General features: G+C 43.6%; 1 protein-coding gene and 1 long non-coding RNA gene across 2 annotated transcripts in view; one reads left to right on the top strand and one right to left on the bottom strand.

Moving 5' to 3' along the window:
* Positions 1-8,317, top strand: part of MED26 (mediator complex subunit 26) — a 69,311-nt gene extending 60,994 nt beyond the window's left edge. Inside the window, exons 2-3 of the mRNA XM_069216887.1 lie at positions 656-730; positions 5,440-8,317. Of these exons, the coding sequence (XP_069072988.1) occupies positions 656-730; positions 5,440-7,113 (1,749 nt within the window). The 3' untranslated portion in view covers positions 7,114-8,317. The remainder of the gene's footprint in view (positions 1-655; positions 731-5,439) is intronic.
* LOC138267721 (uncharacterized) overlaps positions 7,551-18,759 on the bottom strand; it is a 28,250-nt gene continuing 17,041 nt past the window's right edge. The window contains exon 2 of the long non-coding RNA XR_011199857.1: positions 7,551-7,885. This is a non-coding gene — a long non-coding RNA (uncharacterized lncRNA). The remainder of the gene's footprint in view (positions 7,886-18,759) is intronic.

Here is an 18,759-nt window from a genome sequence, read left to right as displayed (position 1 = left end):
TTAATTTTTGTGGGTATTCTGGGAAACGTAGATTGTTGGGGCTGCTGTCCAATGCTGATGAGCAGTTTTTGTTGCAGTGGGTATTTACACACTTCTCATGCCACAGTTGTGCAGTGTCTAGAGCAGTGTTGGCGCAGACATATCAGAATATCAGGGCTCCACTTTGAGGTTTGACAGGGCCTTGATTAGTGCCCATACAATAGAAATCAAATTAGAGACCTAAACCGAACGTGGCTAAAACCTGTTTATTATAGGTGTAAGCTGAGGATCCATGGTATGTTGGTTCTGAAGCTCCGAGACGTGTAGTGTGTGTGTTTTTTTTTGTTTGTTTTTTTTTTTTCTTCTCATGAGCAGTGACATTAGTGTAAGTTCTGTGACAAGTATTGGTGCAAGCTAGTGAGGAGTGGTTGATTGGAAGTTGAATTGCTGCAGACAATTCCAATGTTATTTGTGGGAAAGTATATGGACTGGCTATGAAATGCAAAGTAAGAGGTAGGAGAAGGGAGTGGCAGTGTGGTAGAATTCAATGCAAAGGCAGCCTTGAAGCATCTAAGGCACAGTGATCCTGTGAATGACCACTGAAGCCATCCATGTGCTCTTGTCATCTAGACCAAGTGAGGAATTTAGTTATTTACTTTAGTGTTCTCTCTTGCAGATCAAGAACATGGTGGCAGTGCTGGAAGTGATCTCCAGTTTGGAGAAATTCCCCATCACCAAAGAGGCACTTGAGGTAAAGTATTTTGAACATTGGATCCTCCGAGATGATAACCAGCTAAGGAATAGCTTACCGTTTTGTACAACCTTTGTAGAAGTAGTATCAATTGTCTGAAACTTTGACCACCCCACACTAGTAGGCAAAGGCAGGAAGACATTTGTCCCTCCCAAGCTACAGATCCTTGAATGACGAGTGGAAGCCATTACAGCCCACACTTGTTGATTTATGGTTGTACATCCTTGATCTATATTGATTTGACCAAGATTAGAAGCCCAACGTCCTAGAGATGGAACTATGTGCTACAGTTGCGATTATGTATGAGGTCCCACAGATACACAATAAGTTGTTTAGCAGATAACTCACATTTTCTTTGTAAATTCAATGTGTAAGATATAGTTTTCCATCAGTCTGGACATAACAATAAATGGTCTGTATTCTTGTACACTTTTCTAAGGTTTGTTGTTCTTCATAGTGGCAGCTGCCACCCTAAGATGACATGACTATGTACGCAGTATAGTACACGTCCTTGTGTAATGTGCTGCACTTTCTCTCAGTATGTGCAAACATTAAGTTATGTACCTCGTTTAAGCAGAGTATCATTTAAAAACAAAATATCTACAATACTTAAATGTATTGCTAATAAATCAGATGAGCAGAAAACATAGAATTAATCTTTGTATTTATCATGTAATCGTAGGCAGCACCAATGTTAACTGAAAGGTAAGTGCTCACAGTGCAAAGTGAGAACAGTGCTCAGAAAAGTGCAAGGTGATAAAGAGAGAAGCAAAGGCGGCAAAAAATGTAGAGAATTAGCTGGGGATCACGTAATTAGCATGGAGAAGTGTTGTTCATTATCGGAATTAAGAGGAAACCTCGCCAGGACACTGAAAGGACTGACCGATTGATAGGTCTTTCTCAATTATGTGGGTGCTGGTGCATAACAAGACTCCTCCATGCTAACTAGTTAAACAACATCCTCCCCGCACCCCCAAACTAAATTGCTGTATTCCTTGCTGTTTTTGCTTCTTTTGATCTCTACTTTATGCTGTCTACACAAGTTTTCTGAGCACAGTGTTCCCCTTGCACATTGAGCACTACTTTTCTGGCTATATTGGTGCTGCCTACGATTGCATGACAAATATAAAGAATCATTCTTGATGTTTTCTTGTCATATCTTTATTGATTTTATTAACAGGCAATACATTTCTTTGAGTATTGTATGACTGATATTCTGTTTTTACATTATACCCTTTGGGACACTATTGTGTTTACACGTTTAACCCTTGTCCTCTTGGGTCTAAGGGTTACTCCAGTTTCGTTTATCTATGTTTAATCTGACAGCTACAGAGAACAAGTCGCTTTGTCCCTTTAAAGCCAAAACAAAGCTTCTTTTAGTTGAGTCCTAAAGGCAGACCTTTTTATCCTTTTATCTTTGTGGATCACTATTGGCTCAGCACTGGTAAGTTTTTCATAGGGAAGATGAAAGTAAATGTGTAGAGTGCTCAGGTTACATGTACAGTTTGGTGAGGTTGAATGTACTTGTAGCTGAGAAATCCAGTAGTTGGGTGCACATGGTGGGGCTCGGGTATAGAGGTGCATAAATGAAGTTTGAATAATAGCATTGTATCAAGTTTAGAAACCTTTTCCAGATAGTGTAAAGTGCAAGCAAGGGAGGAATGATCAAGATGGCTGCCACACTGCACACAACACCTTAACTAGCGCCTCTGGAGTCTTGTTGCTTTGACTAATCTAGAGCTCTGTCCATTGTACCCAAATCACCTCTAGGCATGTAACATGCAACTGTGGGACCTATTTTAATTACTCATACTTCTGCTGAAACGTGAGCAAGCTGGGTCCCTTCTGGTTGCCAGTCCCACAGCGTCTCATGAAGTTCATAAACATATCCGCTAGAAATAATCCATTATCCTTTCGGGTCTGATGCTCAAGAAATACAGCGATCAGTGATGTAGTTTCTGTTGCTGCCATTTGAGAAAGCTGATTTGTTTCCGGGGCGCCTGAAGTGTTTGAGATTTGCTGTCTTAAGATACAGGGCTTAAAATCTACCCGACCCCTTGCTATGGTGAGTTTTATTTTATGAGGTCGAGCTATTTTTAGATTCCACTCCACCCTTGTGGACAAAACAGGTGTTCTGTTAAGTCAGAAACTGAATTAGCAATTATGATGCCTTTAAATCTTCTTCTTGTCACATTTGCTCTGTGTTCAGAGACAGAGGTCAAGTCAGTTTGTCTTCTTGTACTGCAAATACTTTTCCTTGTAACTGCATAGTTCCAGGATTTTGTAAGGTGAACTGTCCGACCTATGTGAAATGAAAGGCTTTTGGCATCAGGGTGTTTCCTAACGCACAACATTTGTATAAGTAAGTCAGCTTTACAATCATTCCAAAATATATTTCAGTAGCTGTGAAAGACCATTTTTTGTACTTCTGTGTGATGAAAAATATTTTAATAAGATGAAAAAATAAAGTCAGAACACTTAACTTGGTGATGTGCTCATGATGTTTTCTGAAACCCAATTTTCAGATTGCTAATACACTATATAGTGTTATCAATAATGCTGCAAGTTAGTGGGAAGGCTTTTGGGCATTTCTTGGAAATTTACTGTCTGTAAATGACAGTGCGCTACTATTTCATGCTTTAGTAATATACTTATTAAAAGTGAGTGTTTAAACATAAACTGAGAAACGCCCCTGATGGCAAAGCTATTAGTAAACTAAGAGGCAAGTCATGCATAGATCATTGTACCCTATATGTGGGCTAGATTTTATTATACATGGAGCAAACGTTAAGTGTATTTAATCAAACAAAGAGGATTTTATTTACAACAGAAATGCTGCACTCATATTTGAAGGTGCACTCATATTTGAAGGTGCACTCATATTTGAAGGTGCACTCATATTTGAAGGTGCACTCATATTTGAAGGTGCACTCATATTTGAAGGTGCACTCATATTTGAAGGTGCACTCATATTTGAAGGTGCACTCATATTTGAAGGTGCACTCCTATGTGAGAATGAAGAAAGGCAAATGTAAATTACAATATTTGCCTTGGATCACACAATTTGAGACCCGGTTCTGGGTCAAATACATTACAGTTCGGTTTAGTTGATTATTCAAGCTACTTGACCTACAGGTCTAGCAACATTTTTATAATTTTCCGAGGCCTGGGATATTTGTTGATTGGGGAAGATGATAGTGGAGTTCCATTTGTGCTGTATCCAGCATACATTGAGTGCGTCCTGCTTCAGATTTCTCTGTTTTTAGTACTTTAAGGCCTTTTCAGTTTGCCAGCTCTGCAGACTGGTTGAGTGGCCCTTGTCCTTCAAGGTCTCTGCACTTTTGTCTTTGCCTCTGCACTAGTTCTGACACACAGATTTTTGCGTTGGTCAAAGGGAGGTGATAATGGTGGGCCAGCTTCTGAATGCCATCAGGCTACTTGTCCAACAGAAAATGCGCTTGTTGCATAGTAATTTACTTGCTATCCTAGTTCTTGCTGGGACAGCAGAATGTGTTTGTTTAGAGTGTGGATCCTTTGACCTACAACTCATACTGGAGTAGTTAATTTGTCCCCTACTAGGGTCCTGGTTACTTTCAATCTGTATTAGATGTGTGATAGCACTTCCAGGTGTAACCATTTTTGAAAGTTGATCCCTTTGACAACTCTAATTATTTTTGTTTGGCGTGGGGGTTGGTATTTTAAAGCTTCCTGCAGAAGCTTTCCCTCTGAAAGAGATTGAGTTGTGTTTCAGACAACCCTGCAGAAAGTGACTCGGTCAGGATGGATCCCAGAAAATTTAATTAATAACTTTAAATACTTTGAGACAGATGGAGTTTACGTATAACATATGCCATAGTGGGGCTTTCATGAGGTTTGTTTGTGTCAGATCAAAACATAGCCATAATTTATCTGGCCTGGGTTTACCTGTTCTGGATAAGTTGGTGACACAAAAGGCTAGAGCAAGACCGTGGCAAGGGGAAGTGATGGTGATTGGAGGACCAGATTGAGGATAGTAGGTCCTTAAAGTGTCTAACTCTAGTAATCAAATGTTGATTGGCAGATAACCGAACTCATCCTGTCTTAATGGGTGAACATTGCAGTGATGATTCAAATCCGAAACTGCAGCCCTTGAACTATGGACTGGAGATGGAGGGCCGTAGGTGAAATGAGTTGAGAAGTTATGTTTTGCATGCGGACAGGAAAAACACACCCATGAAAAGCTTTATTCTAGGGTCTTGCACCTGTAACACCTATAATCACTGCCACCATGCACTTGTTTTTCTTTCTCCATGAATTTCCCTTTTAATTCAACATTTCTGCTTGACTAGTAATTTGAACAAAAGTATGGAGGAATTATTTTGCTTCTTTTGCTCTACCTCCTTGGAAACACCCACGTACCCATCCCCCCCCCCCCCCAGAGTATTCCATATCCTTTCATATTGGGGGGGGGGGGGGTAGTCTGAACTGGTTTCGGGCAGTTAATACACAACTAGAGGTGTGGGTTGGCGCTCACTGAGAAGATGGGTGGCTCCTTGTACTAGATCGATAAAGAGTAACTATCTGATACTTTTCAGATAGTTACTTTTTAACCTCAAATCCACTTGTTGAGCTCTGCTCCTGTTAATACTGAGCCTCCAGAGACATTGTGTAGATAATACTGTGTACCTAAACTTTATATACATCTTGAATGTTTTTTCTTTTTTTGGTAGGAAACCAGATTGGGTAAGCTGATCAATGACGTCAGGAAGAAGACGAAAAATGAGGATCTTGCCAAGCGTGCCAAGAAATTGCTACGGAATTGGCAAAAACTTATCGAACCTGTGATTCAAGGAGATGCAGTCCCAAACAGGGTGCCAATCCCACCAGGATCGGCAAATGGTGGTGCTCCCATGTGTAAGCAGGAGCCACTGCCTGTAACCACTCCTGTGGGAACCAAACCCGTTCAGGAACTGAAAAGCCGGAACGATATACAGAGACTCAACTCTCCGAAGAGTGATAAAGTGGGCACGCGCAAAAGAAAAGGTGACCACAAAGATGGACTCCAAGCCCCGCCTTCCAAAGTTTCCAAAACTAGCCACGAGCCTGTGCAGAATTCCTCTCCACCAACTAATGGTATCGGCGGTAGTCCGGAGTCTCCCTTCCCCACCCCTCCCGATGGGAGCCTCCTCTCAGGAGGGGACCGAGGCCGGGCAGAGCAGAGTGAGAATGATAAACACAGCAAGATCCCGGTGAACGCTGTGAGGCCGCATACCAGCTCCCCGGGACTTGTGAAGCCTTCCAACACGTCCTTGCTAAAGGCTGCTGTGCTGCAGCAGCATGAGAAGGCCGAGGGCACTGTGCTGCACCAGCCGAAGAGCCCCCGCGGCTCCTCGTGCAGCCCTCGGACCACTAGACAAGAAGCGCTTGGCCGCCAGCACACAAGCTATGCACCGAAGGGCTCCCTGTCTAGCCCCTCGCAAAGGACCCATTGCACAGAAGGCGCGCAGGCGGCATCACCCCTCTGCGTGAGCCAGCCCTTCACCCCGCCAATGCAATCAAAGAGACTGGAGAGCGCGTCTCCGCTGCGCCAGGAGCAAGGGACGCCAGAAGGGCCTCACTGGCACGGAGCCGGGACACCTCAGCCCCACACGCCTCACGGCTCCAAAACCACCGGCGGCCCCAGCTCAGGCGAGATGTTGATGGCACGTGTTGGGCTTTCCCCGGACTCTTCCAAAATGGATAGCGACGACCCTGCCTCTGGTCCGGACAGTAAAAAGAAACACAAATCCCGCGCCAAAGACCATCACATGGTGAATTTGGAAGGGCCGGTTGTGGAAGGCTCTGGAAGGGGGTCTGTGAAGTTAAAAGAACGGAAGCTCACATTCGATCCCTTAACTGGACAAATTAAACCCCTAACCCAGAAAGATTTTCTGCAGACGGAAAGCCCAGCACTTGTTGAACAGCACAGGACAGAAGTGGACACGCCGGACCCCAAAACCAACCTGCAGAGCCCCTTTGAACACACAAACTGGAAAGAGTTGTCCAAAAATGAAATTATCCGATCATATATAAATACACAGCAGAACGTACTTGGCATCTCTAATGCCCAGATCCCCGGGGCACATTACTTTATGTCCGAGTGTCTGAAGGAGGAAGAAAGCACTAAGCGAGAAGCCCGGAAGACACATGTGTTGGTACCCAACAGCTTCCCCACAGACCTGCCTGGGCTTACCAGGGAGGTGACGAACGCTGACATCACCCGGATACACGAGCAGCACTGGCCGGGGGTGAACGGTTTTCACGACACACAGGGTAACTGGTACGATTGGACGCAGTGCATATCTTTAGATCCTCACGGGGACGATGGTAGGCTAAGTATCCTACCTTACGTCTGCCTAGACTGAGTGCAGGATTGCTAAGAAATGTGCTTTCCAATCTGCAAGCGGGCAAGCTAGGATAACTGGCAGATACCATGCCACTAAACAGGGAGAGTAGCCTCGCGGTGAGGCGGGCCTGCAAACAAGAGGGTCACAGAGGATCATGGTCCGTGCCTGTTCCTCCAGCAAAGATCCCCCTTCTTTTGTAAATTGCTGCTACCAGTTTACTAACAAAATGAAAATTGCAAAAGAAGGCTCTAAGGTCGTTCTGTTCAAGCCCCCCCACCCCCAAACTACATAGCAAACCAGTTATTAAAAATGAAGTGTTAGTCTCCCTCCTTCTGTGCCCTCCCACATCCCCCATGAGGGGAACCTAGATCTGGCACGTTCCCAGAGGCCTGGAGAAGAGTTTTATGGGCAGGTACAAGGAGCTTTTGCGGGAAAAGAGGAAAAACAAGTTCTCGTAATAAAGTATGCATCTATTTATTTGAAATGTACTTCCTCCCCTGTTTTTCTTTTTCTTTATTTTCTTTGGCAGTGAAAATGTCCTAGACGAAAAGATGTGCAAAGCCTGTTTCTTTTGCAGCACGCATCCCCCCCGTTTAACATGATTGCTTTCTTTCAAACAAATTATTATAGATATATATGAGGTGGTGCAACAGATTTCTTTTTTTTTTTTTTTTTTTTAAGTTTAAGGAGCAGTGTTGAACTGCAGGCTGGTTAAAAGTTGAAGCTTCACATTCCATAGGCATCCATATATTGAGTCTGGTTTCAGTCATTGTCCAGTTTGAGGGATATTCTGCAAAAAAAAAAGTTTCAGTGAATGTTTAAGTACATGTTTTAGCTCCCTCCACCAGCCTAATAGTTTTTCTCCTCCCTGTTTGCAAATTTCTATAAATGCGTTTCATTGAGTGTCCTAAACACACAGAATAACTATGGGTGCTAACCAGTTTTGTCGCTGTACTACCGGAAGGTGGAATGAAGGCCAGGGGTTTGTATGCTGGAGATACACTTGTTACCATTCCTTTAGATATTGTTTGCCTTATGGAGAACCATCATAAAGAAGAAAACGCGATTTGCAAAAAAACAGAGCCTTAGTGAATGTACAGTACATAGACTTCTGTGTTCCCAGGACGCAGAAGGGAGCAACTTTGCTATTTTGTCCTTTAAGTGGACGCATTGTGATATAAATGTGTAAAACAAAAAAAAATAATAAAAAAATTTGCACAAACCTGTGTGGGGTTTATGATCTGACACTACTGTCCTTTCTTAACATATCAAGTTTGCCAGATGTGTTTGAAATGGTTTTCTGGCTGTTTTGGCTTCTTGTAGGATATTAATGATGACTGTTTCCTGAGTGAATGCAGAAAAGCGGAACCTGAGGTAGGTGACAAAAGAAAGTGCCATAGTTAGGCCTGCCGTACAGCCTCTCCTCCGTGTGACCATTTTTGTGTGTGACGGATATGCCAGGAACGGTGTGGCCTCTCTTGTACAAGGCCACTTTCTTTCAAACGCCAATTTAAAGCTTAGATTGTCTATCTTTATCTGGGTACATTCGTTTTTTTGTTTCTTTAAGGCCACCTCTGAAGTGACTGTAGCAGGTGGCAAAATGTCTTCCCACCATCTATCAGACATGGATGGCAGCTTGAAACTGACAGACTACACCTTAAAGTACTGACTTTTCACTTGGAACACATTTTTTTTTCCATTGAAGATTAAGAAAGTGAATTGTACCAATAACCTATTATCCTTCCTAAACACAGACTAGGTCAGCACTGGTGGACAGCCCCCGATATATCTTCCTGCATGCTGCTGCATTATAGTGAGCAATTTAATACTTGAGGTTTTAAAGCCAGATATGCAGCTGTCAATAATGGTATTGTGCACATAGCACATCTTTACCCACGTTTCACCTGCCCTATGGATGCATGCCTATAGAATGTCTTTGCCTCTAACATACTACACTAAATTGACTGCAAGTTTTTTCTTATTGCTGGCTTCAAGCCCTACATAGCCTGTCTCCAGTCTGTGACGGACCCACACCTTCTATGCCTTTGGTGCCTCAAGCATGACCTCGACCCTAAGGCCTGTGCCAACTGCTGTGCCATGAACCCGAAGGCTTTGAAGGAACAATCCCTCTAGCTCCTGGAAGCTCGGCATGCCACTCCATAGCAATCCAGATTAAAGGTCACAGGAGCCATCGCAGGGTCCCCGATCTTCATAACGTCTTGATGGAGGTGCTGCAACACCCCTTCACAACCGCTACTCCCATTTAATGAAGACCTCTCTGATGTCCTACTGGGGACATGGTCCAAACCCAGCACAAGGGCTCCAGTGAATAGGATCACCTGCCCCTGGCGACCCAAGCTTCCTCACAACACCCTACCCTCAAGAGCTCAGTGGTCCAAGCCACGACATCCCATGTAAATCCTGGTGCATTCCCTACTGCACCCCCAGACAGGGAATCCAAGAGGCTGGATGCTTTGGGGGAAGATGTTTTCTTCCACCAGCCTGGCATTATGGTCTGTGAACTCCAAATGCCTTTTGGGATGCTACACTCATGCTCTGTGGGACATGGTTGTGCAGGTGCTGCCATCGGTCCCAGAGGAGGCCCGGCCATACTCTCCCAGGCTGTCGTTAATGGGAGAGAGGCAGTGAAGTTCACTATACCTTGAAGGCTTGATGCAACGGATTCACTGGTCCGAGTGGTTTCATTGCCAGTGGCCTTGATGCTCCATGCCTGGTTGAGGACATCTGGCTTTTCTGGAGATGTCCAATCCTCTCTGCCCTTTTGAAGGGTCCAGTCTCTTCAGAGACTGGGTGCATTTGGCATTGGAGTGCTGCAAGGACAGAAGGGCTACGGTCAGGTCCTTGGGGCTTCTTGTTACACTCCGTCCTCGTTCTGGGGCTACGGAAAAAGGCTCCCCATTGCACCTATGCCCTCCTACCACCGCTTCTCGCATGCTCCTCATCCTCTGCATGGCTAAGGGTGCATTGCCCACAGACCTCATGGGTTGGGCAGTCGAGTCAGTCCACCCCACTCCCTGCCTGTAGCTACAGCCTCCAAATCTGCCCTACTATCATCATGGGCACCCAGGTGAAGACAGGATTCACTATCACCTGCCCCACTTGGCTCTCCTTAACTTCAGACAGGTGGGTTTTACAAATTGTCCAAAGGGGTTTCGCCTTCCCCTTCATGAGTATCCCTCCAACCGTGCCACCATATTATAACAGGCTGACAGAGGATCACCTATCCCTTTGTCACAAGGAAATGATGGCTCTCTTGGCCAAGGGAGCAATAGAAAGGGTGGCAAAGCCAGAAGTGGGTTGTGGTTGCTATTCCTGCTTCTTTGTGGGGCTGAAAAAGGATGGAGGCCTTTGTCCTGTCCTAGATGTATACAAGCTATCCAGCTGGCATCGAAAGCCTTTCTCCCCTTCATCATGGGAAGGCTATTGCAGGTGTTCAGACACCACCATCACAATGTGGTACTGCAACAAACTGGGTGGGGTCGTGGTTCCTTTGTCAGGAGGTCCTATGCCTCTAGATAAGGCTTGGAACATCTGTGCATATCCCAGGTGGTTCAACACCTACCCGGGCGTACTAAATCGGCCAAAAATGCCAAGTGGATCACGAATAGTGTCTCCATATGGGGGTAGTGCAAGGTCTCAGCAGTGGGGAGAGCCTTGGTTCTGCAGAGAACGCAAAAGGGTACTACTCACAAATTTTTAGGATCCAGTTGGATAACTGGGGATAATTCTAGGTAAGGAATCTGTGAAAAGGTAGTCACTACCAGATAAGGCATTGCCGAAGGTAAGAAAGTTGTTCTTTAGAACCTACTAGTTGGCACCATGCATGTAGGCAAAGCTTTTTGGTGTTAAATTAATGAATCAAGAAGTGAATGATCAAACACCTACTCAGTCTCTGGGAAGGTAATTCAGTCTGTTGTGTTTATCCTAGCTATAATTCATCAGTTGAAGCAATGGTTCAATTAAATAATTACTTAATGGTTGGGTTGTTACATCTGGAGATTACTGGGGACTAATAGGGATCAAAAGTCTCATCTGGGGCACTGTCCCCTCCTATGTAAGGGATGTGTAGATTGTGCTTTTATGGCCAGGCATGGTCTCTGCAGGATGTATTAACTGTTCTGAGATAATGCTTCTTATCTTAAGGTTAGGAGAATACTGAGTGATGTGTAATTGGAATTAGCATTGTTGGACTCCTATCTATTCCTGAAGGAATTATCAACTCTACACACTTAAGCTGGGACTACAGGATATGTTGGGCTCAGTTGTTAAGCATTGAAGACAGTTCGTAAAGGCTAGTACTGAAAGGTAATACTTTGCTACCTGCCTGATTAAATGATTTCCTTCACACTTGCACCACACCCTAGGGTCCTGTGATATTTGCAGACTTTAGTAGTCCCCTGACTGCTCTGAACTTTAGCAATAAAAAAAGGTGATAGATGGAATGCTGAACAGTGTCGAACATTCAACCCAGTCTCAGATCTGGGTTGTAGCCATCGTTTTTTAGGTCAAGGGTGCAAGCACTTTTCAACCTGTTGTAAGTATTCTGTGGGCTTTTACCCCCGCCCATCACTTTCAATTGTTTGTGGGCTTGTCTTTGAAAAATCCCCTTGATGTTGGTGGTAAATGCTTTACGTTTGTCCCAAATTGGGGCAGTTTTGTTAAGGCCTTGCAGACTGACCCTTACATGGGTTACTGCATGTTTGTCGATATTCTTCAGTGTGGGCAAACTTTTTTTTTTTTTCCCTCTCCCCTCCCTGCTGTATGGTGCTCACAGCGCAGAACAGCGTGAACTCCATCAACGGTAGTGAAGCATCAGTCACATTTTTCACGCTGTTAACTAATCAGTCATTTCTATTGGCTCTCCCCTGCATGCTCCATAGCTTTCCCAAAAACATTTGTATTTGTTAAATGCTTTACAAAAAAACACAAATCCTCAAAACTGCTCTTCCGTCACAGCAGGAAAGACAATACTACAATGTTCACTGCTCTCTGGGAAACTCACCCCATAATGCTTTGCATGCCATTACTTTTAGAAAACATTTTTGCACATGTGGTGGTCCTGGGACAATGGGACCACCACCAAATCGTCCACGACAGTGTGCTTTTTTTTTTTTTTGTCTACATCCTCTATGTCCCCACACTAGGGTAGTGGGGACTCCAAAATATTAGCCGCTCCCATCATTGTCTCTTTTTAAGCTCTCTTATGGCTGGAACTTTTGTTTTACACCTGGGAGTAATTTGTGTTTCAGGGGCCTTGTTTGTAATATCGCAGTGGGCCTGCTAGTTTAGAAAATGTGTAATGTGCTATGCCCTTTAGGGGCTAAATATATGGTTACACTCCATTACTTTGCTATTTTCTTTTCATGTGGTTATGCCCTCTTGGTATTACCTATATAGTTACATGACCATGTTTCTTACAAATGCCGTTTCATTGTGGTATCCTCTAGGGGCTTTTTAAAGCATTATAGTCAACATATCAACATAGTGTAACATTCACAAACTTGCCCCATAATGCTTCGCAGGGCATTACTTTACAAAACATTTTTGCTCATAACTTGCCTGTGGTGGACTTAGGACAGTGGGACTGCCTTCATAACATTCACCATGGTGTGCTCTTTCTGTCTACTTTATCTCTGGGTCCCCATACTAGGTTAGTGGGGGACCCTACAATAACCCCTCCCACCATTCAGTGTCTCTATAAGCTCTTTCATGGCTGAAACTTTTGTTTTGCAGCTTGCAGTAATTTTGTTTTAAGGGCCTTGTTTTATCATTGCAGTAAGCCTAGCATTTGAAATGTGTAATGCACTACGCCCTCTAGGGGCTAAATATATGGTTACACACTGCATTACTTTCTGCCATTCCTTTAATGTTATGTCCTCTATGGGCTAACCTATATGGTTACATGACCATGTTTGTTACCAGTGCTATTTTTTTTTATTGTGGTGTTCTCTAGGGGCTGTTCTTAGCATTACAGTTAACGTACTACAATATTCGCAGGCACAAAAACTTGCCCCATAATGCTTTGCCGAGCATTACTTTTACAAAACATGTTGGCTCATAACTCAGCCTGTGGTGGTCTTAGGACAATAGGACCACCTTCAAAACATTCACCACTGCATGCTTGTTCTGTCTACATAATCCCTGGGTCCCCACAAAATGTTAATGGGGACCCCAAAATAATAACCACTCCCACCATTCAGTGTCTTTTTAAGTGCTCTCATGGTTGTAACTTTTGTTTTACAGCTGGGAGTAGTCTGTTTTAAAGGCCTTGTTTGTAATTTTGTGAGCCAGCAACTCTGATGGTGGGGTGGTGAAAGTGGTATTCTATTAAAATTAGTATGGCAAATGTAAATTCGGATGCTAAACGGCAACATTTTCATTTTTGGCTACAGATAAAGGAAGGTAAATGGAAGTGCTTTAGTTATATGCAGGGCCACAGGAATTATGTTGCAGGAAAAGACTAAATTATTATGTAGGTGGGGTTGACTAATTTATGTGGAGAGAAAAGTCAGTTATGATTTTACAAGGACAATAGCTCTAACTCCAGCAAATGCTTGCTTTAAAATTATTATTATTTTTTTTTTTTCTTTTTTTTTTTACTCACCATGCCACCCTACTTTAAAACTAGCCACATGCAGATCAGTCTTGACCCTGCTCCCGATGGGAACAGTCCAGCCCGACCTTCCATGCCAGGTCCTCCATGGACTGGAAACGAGTATCTTGGTACTGGTTTCAGGGTATCACCACATCAGCCAGGTTAACTTGAATCCTGCAGCACATTGAGCCACATCTGGCCATACCCTGCTCACTTAGAATAACTATAGCAACACAAAAAGACAACATGCCACCTTAGTTTGGACCCAGCCATATGCAAATCGGTCTTGACTCTGCTCCGCAGGAGGACAGTCAAGCCTGAACTACCAGGCCAGGTCATCCCTGGACCAGAAACAAGCATCTTAATACTGGTTTCTGGGTATCACCCTCATCAGCTAGGCTGAAGTTTACCAGGTCATGGGTTCGTACTGGTACCAGATCCTCTTTTAGAGTCTTCTACTTCCTTGCAGGACCTCTAATTCTGCTAGGCTTTGCTGACCTGACAAATGGATTGCAGGTAGCAATTAAATGTTTAAGCAATGTTGAATAACGCTGATCACATTCTCTAGTTGCTCGCTTCATGGCCCAGGCGAAGCATCTCTGCCTTCTGTTTCCCACTTGCTCAGAGGGAATATTGTGGCCTTTTTTGCATGAATTCATAGTCCAGAGTTGGTCTCAACCCCCCAGGAAGTGTAGTGAAGGGACCAGTCCGGGAGTCATGAGAAGTTTTTGCTTCGGGATAAGCAGAATGCAAAAACTTGGGGTTGGGTTTATCTGGGTTGAAGAGATCAATTTAAGTATACATATCCTCTACTTCATTCATCTTATAAGATATAGTTTGTAATGCACGAAAACTATGCCTAGAAGGCAGCTGTGTGTTGCATAGTAAATCGTAACCAGACTTTTATAGAGTTCAATAACCTACAGCTGTCTTAGGTCTGCAAAATAGATCATGGTCCTTAAAGAGGCAAAAATGGACATGATTACTCAATGCAGCAGATGTGCGGCCTGTCTTTACTACAAGTGGCGTGTTTCATGCATAGTTGAAAGTATATGTATAAGCTGTAGCTTGATAATGAATGTTTAGGGAATTCATGCACAGGGCTGAGTGGTTACATGGTTTTCAAGAGGGGTACATAGGCAATTCATGTATACTTTCGTACATATACCAACTTCAATCCTATAGTCTCGTATCATATACGAGTTATTGTACATAGGATTTCATTTAGAATTTCACGATGAGCCTCATTTACAATACTACACATCATATATAATCCTTTGCAAATTACCTAATGTAGTGAATCATTGTGTGACTTACACGCTGACAAAGTTTAGTAGTATTGCTGTTTGTAATTTAATGCATATTATTCTTTTTTTTTTTTTTTTTTAGAAGTTGAGTTACTATACTGTTATCTCATTCTATATGAGATGATAAATTACAGGTGGTTGAATGCACCAAAAGTATGAACCAGTTAGTCGAAGAGTGAGAAAACCATGATTAAACGCAACAGTGTTCATAGGGCGCTAGTAAGAATAATCTTTAATGTGCCTTTATATTTTTTTTCTTCCTTTGTCACATTCATGCATTCAGAGGAATGTTTAATTTCATTTCAACCCCCTACTATAACTCATTGGTAGACTTCATCAGGAAAAAGATTAGAAAATGGAAACAAAGATCACACCTGAGGACTATTTAGTAGGTTTTCTTATCGACAAGTTAGGGTGTTGAGGACTACCGGCACACGGGCAGCCAGAAGGTTTGTGTGCTTCATTTCTTGTTGTAGTGAGGCACAATAACGATGCAGAGATCATATTTCATTATAAGGTGTCCAAAAATATGCTATGCTTCAAATTGCTTTGTGTCAAAGCAGCACGTGGTTCCGAGCATCTGTCTTTGAAGTTCTCAGGGTAGGTAGGTAGAATGTGCAGCATTACTCAAAGCAGTGCATTTAGGTGATCCTTATTGAGTCCTTGATTGTGTTGGTCTCTTACACTGGTTTTAGGTTTACATAATTTTTGGTATTTGACGCCCTTTAAAAAAATTATTTAGAAATAATATCCTATATTTTAATCAAATACAATACTTTCAAGGTAACATTTTAAGCATGAGCGTACTCTATCAGTAACTATAGGTTAAGTATATTGTACTTCCTAAACTATTTACGTTGGTTTGTTGTACTGTTGATTTTTCTTGTCTATTGAGAGTTCGTGTTGATATTGGCTATACTAGTCTTCTTTCCTGGGGAGCATAGCTTCAGTATAGGAAAAGCCCATATGGGTTCTTGACAGCTGTACAGAGTAAGGCTTACTCAACTAAAGGGCTTTGGCAAAGCCAATAGATATCCCCCATGAGAGCTGCTGGCTTTAAGAATGTTTTTTAGCTGTGCTGTACAGCAGTGTAGATGCTTTGTATTGTGATTAAAACTAATTCAAACCAGTATTCCAATGCATCCAGGACTTGTTTTTATTCTTTACACATGCTTTAATGCTGGGTGCATCATTGTCCTTTCTATTTTTTTTTAGTCATGCTGCAGTGCAGCAGCACTGCTAACGAGCATGGTTACAAATCATTGACCATTTCCACAATGCCCATGCTGTACAGCATGAACAAAAAGCCTTGGTAGGGCTGATAGTCTCAAAGGTGAGACCTGTTGGCTTTGCCAATGCTTGTTTGGGTTTCAGCCCACCATTCCTGTGATTCTGAGCAAATCAGTTAATCTCCCCATGTGTGACCTAAAGAAGCAATTGCGCCCGTGTCTTAGTGCAAATACCTTTGAAAGCAGATAGCATCTCTTGTCACAAACTTCCATTTCAAAGAAGAAAATGACTTTTTTGAAGTGCTTAGCATATAGTAAGACATAGCTACAAATAGAAAGAGGTTCAACAAGGACAACAGAGAATACAAAAAAATGAAGGTATTATCTCAATCACAGCTTAATCGGTGGAATGACAGCAATCAGCACATGGTCCATGCTCCAACCCAAAGAAGATGAAGTGGAGCCAGCATAGGCTGGCCAGTTAGAACCAGCAAAGGAAAGTGACAATTAAGCTAACTAATGTTAAGGAATGGGTGGAAAGCAAGCCCCTTGTATACAAAATCTCTTGCAAGCAAGAGCGAATTCAAGGGCTTGGGACAGTGGTATTATATTCAATTAGGTAAAGTCAATTTGACCGCTTGCAAAGACGGCTAATCATGCAACTGCTGTCTTCTGTGAAAGCTAAGGACTTGTACTAGAAAGGCATTCCATGCACTGTGGAAAAAGCTTGTGCAGTGCAAAAAAAATAAATTGGCTAGCCAGATTGTTAGTACACTGGTTGGTACTCAATGTGATGAAGCAGTTGCTAGGCCACTCCAGGGTATAGTCAGTGTGTCATGCCCTGACTTGATGGACAAGCAAAAGAAACAAACTTTGTGTTGAAAACGTGGAAGCAGTTTTATTTAAACATTTTTAGTATCTCGTAGTAATGCCAGTCTGAGGCGCGTGACTCGCTGCTAAGTCTAACTTAAAAACTGTTGGTCTGAATCATCTTTGTGGCACTGATATCTGCTCCTCTACTGTGAGTTGCATGCTTTCCATGGTGGGTGCTTGCTCGTTAGTTGCTATGAGCAAGCATGCCCTTGTTAACTGTGAGAAGCAGCCTTGAGCTGGAAAGGCCCATCTAATGATTTGTTGCAAGGACTCTACCTCAGTGAATGGGAAAACCGAAATTCTCATTGGTACTGTAACAGAGTTGAGTAAGCTGATAATTATTGCTTTTTCTAGGCCCGTGTTGTACCATAGTACACTGGTATATTTGATTAAGGTGTTGGAAGGCAGTGTTCAACTATAAGGAGTAGTTTACAAGGCTCCGCTGACGGACCTGCTACAGAGAAACTTTGTGAAAAGACTGTGCAAGACTTCATGAAACAGAAGATGGATCCAGACAGAAGAGGACCTGCAAATGAAGGGGACCAAGTCCAGATCCAGTTGGAGTGTCCGGTTGGGGTAGGAGCAACTACCCATCCTTCTGGAGATGCAGAACCAGGTCGGTGGTGAGGACCAGGAGTCTGCGGTGAGGACCAGGAGTCTGCTATGCAGCAGAGGAAGAGTACCAGAAGTGATGTAGTCTGTCCCATTTCAGAAAAAGAGTTGCAGTCAGCGCTGTGAAAAAAAAGCAAGCCTCAGCAAAGGCAAGAGTTGTAGAAGAGAAGTTGCAGAGCTACTGGGGACCAGGAAGGTCTTAGGGGGACTCAACCCATGGAGGGGAGTCCCAGGCATCCCCCAGCAGTCAGAGAAAGAAGTTGTGGACGCAGCCCACACAGGCAGCAAGCACAGGAGTTGCAGTGAGGTCCACTCAGCACACCTGGAAAGCAGTCTCTCTTCATTGGAGCTGCAGGCATAAGACCACACGTTGCAGAGAAGAGTGCTGAAGGCTGGGGCTACACGTAGCCTGAAAAGCCCTCGGAAGAGGAGCCAACAAGCCTTGGTAGCTGCAAGAGTTGCGGTGCACAGGGGCTACTGGCCTGGAACAAGAGACTTGCCACATCTAAAGTTGGACAGTTGGTATAGGGGACCACTCCAGACCGCATCTATGTTACAGGATCCATGCAGATTTGCAGGACGACTCATGAAGTCAGTTGTTGCAGTTAGTGCAGGTGAGTGACTCCTTCACTCCAAGAGATCACTTCTTGCTTCTTGGTGCAAACTGGAGATTTGCTGCTCTCAGAGGTTGCACTGCTGGGGAAATGTTGCAGTTGCTGGAAGGAGCCAGAGAAACAGTGTTGCAGTGCGCAGTCATTGCTGGAACTTCAGCTTGTAGGTTCCTGTGGCCAGAAATCAAAGTAAATGTTGCAGAGGAGTCCTGCTGGAATCTTGGTTGTTGAATTGGGGGACCCACCCAAGAGGAGACCCTAATGGAAAAGGGGAATTGGTCACCTTGCAAGGTGATTACCTAGCAGGAGGGGGCTGGGATGTCACCTGTCTCACCAGGCCACGCAAATGCTCCCAGAGGCCTCTGCCCACCTTGTATTCAAGATGGCAGAATCAAGAGGCCACCTGTTTGGAGCTC

This window comes from Pleurodeles waltl, chromosome 12 (genome assembly GCF_031143425.1).
Source record: "Pleurodeles waltl isolate 20211129_DDA chromosome 12, aPleWal1.hap1.20221129, whole genome shotgun sequence".
In the NCBI taxonomy this organism is placed as follows: domain Eukaryota; kingdom Metazoa; phylum Chordata; class Amphibia; order Caudata; family Salamandridae; genus Pleurodeles; species Pleurodeles waltl.
The sequence above is the reverse complement of the archived record's forward strand: the minus strand, read 5'-3'. Positions and strand labels throughout refer to the sequence as shown.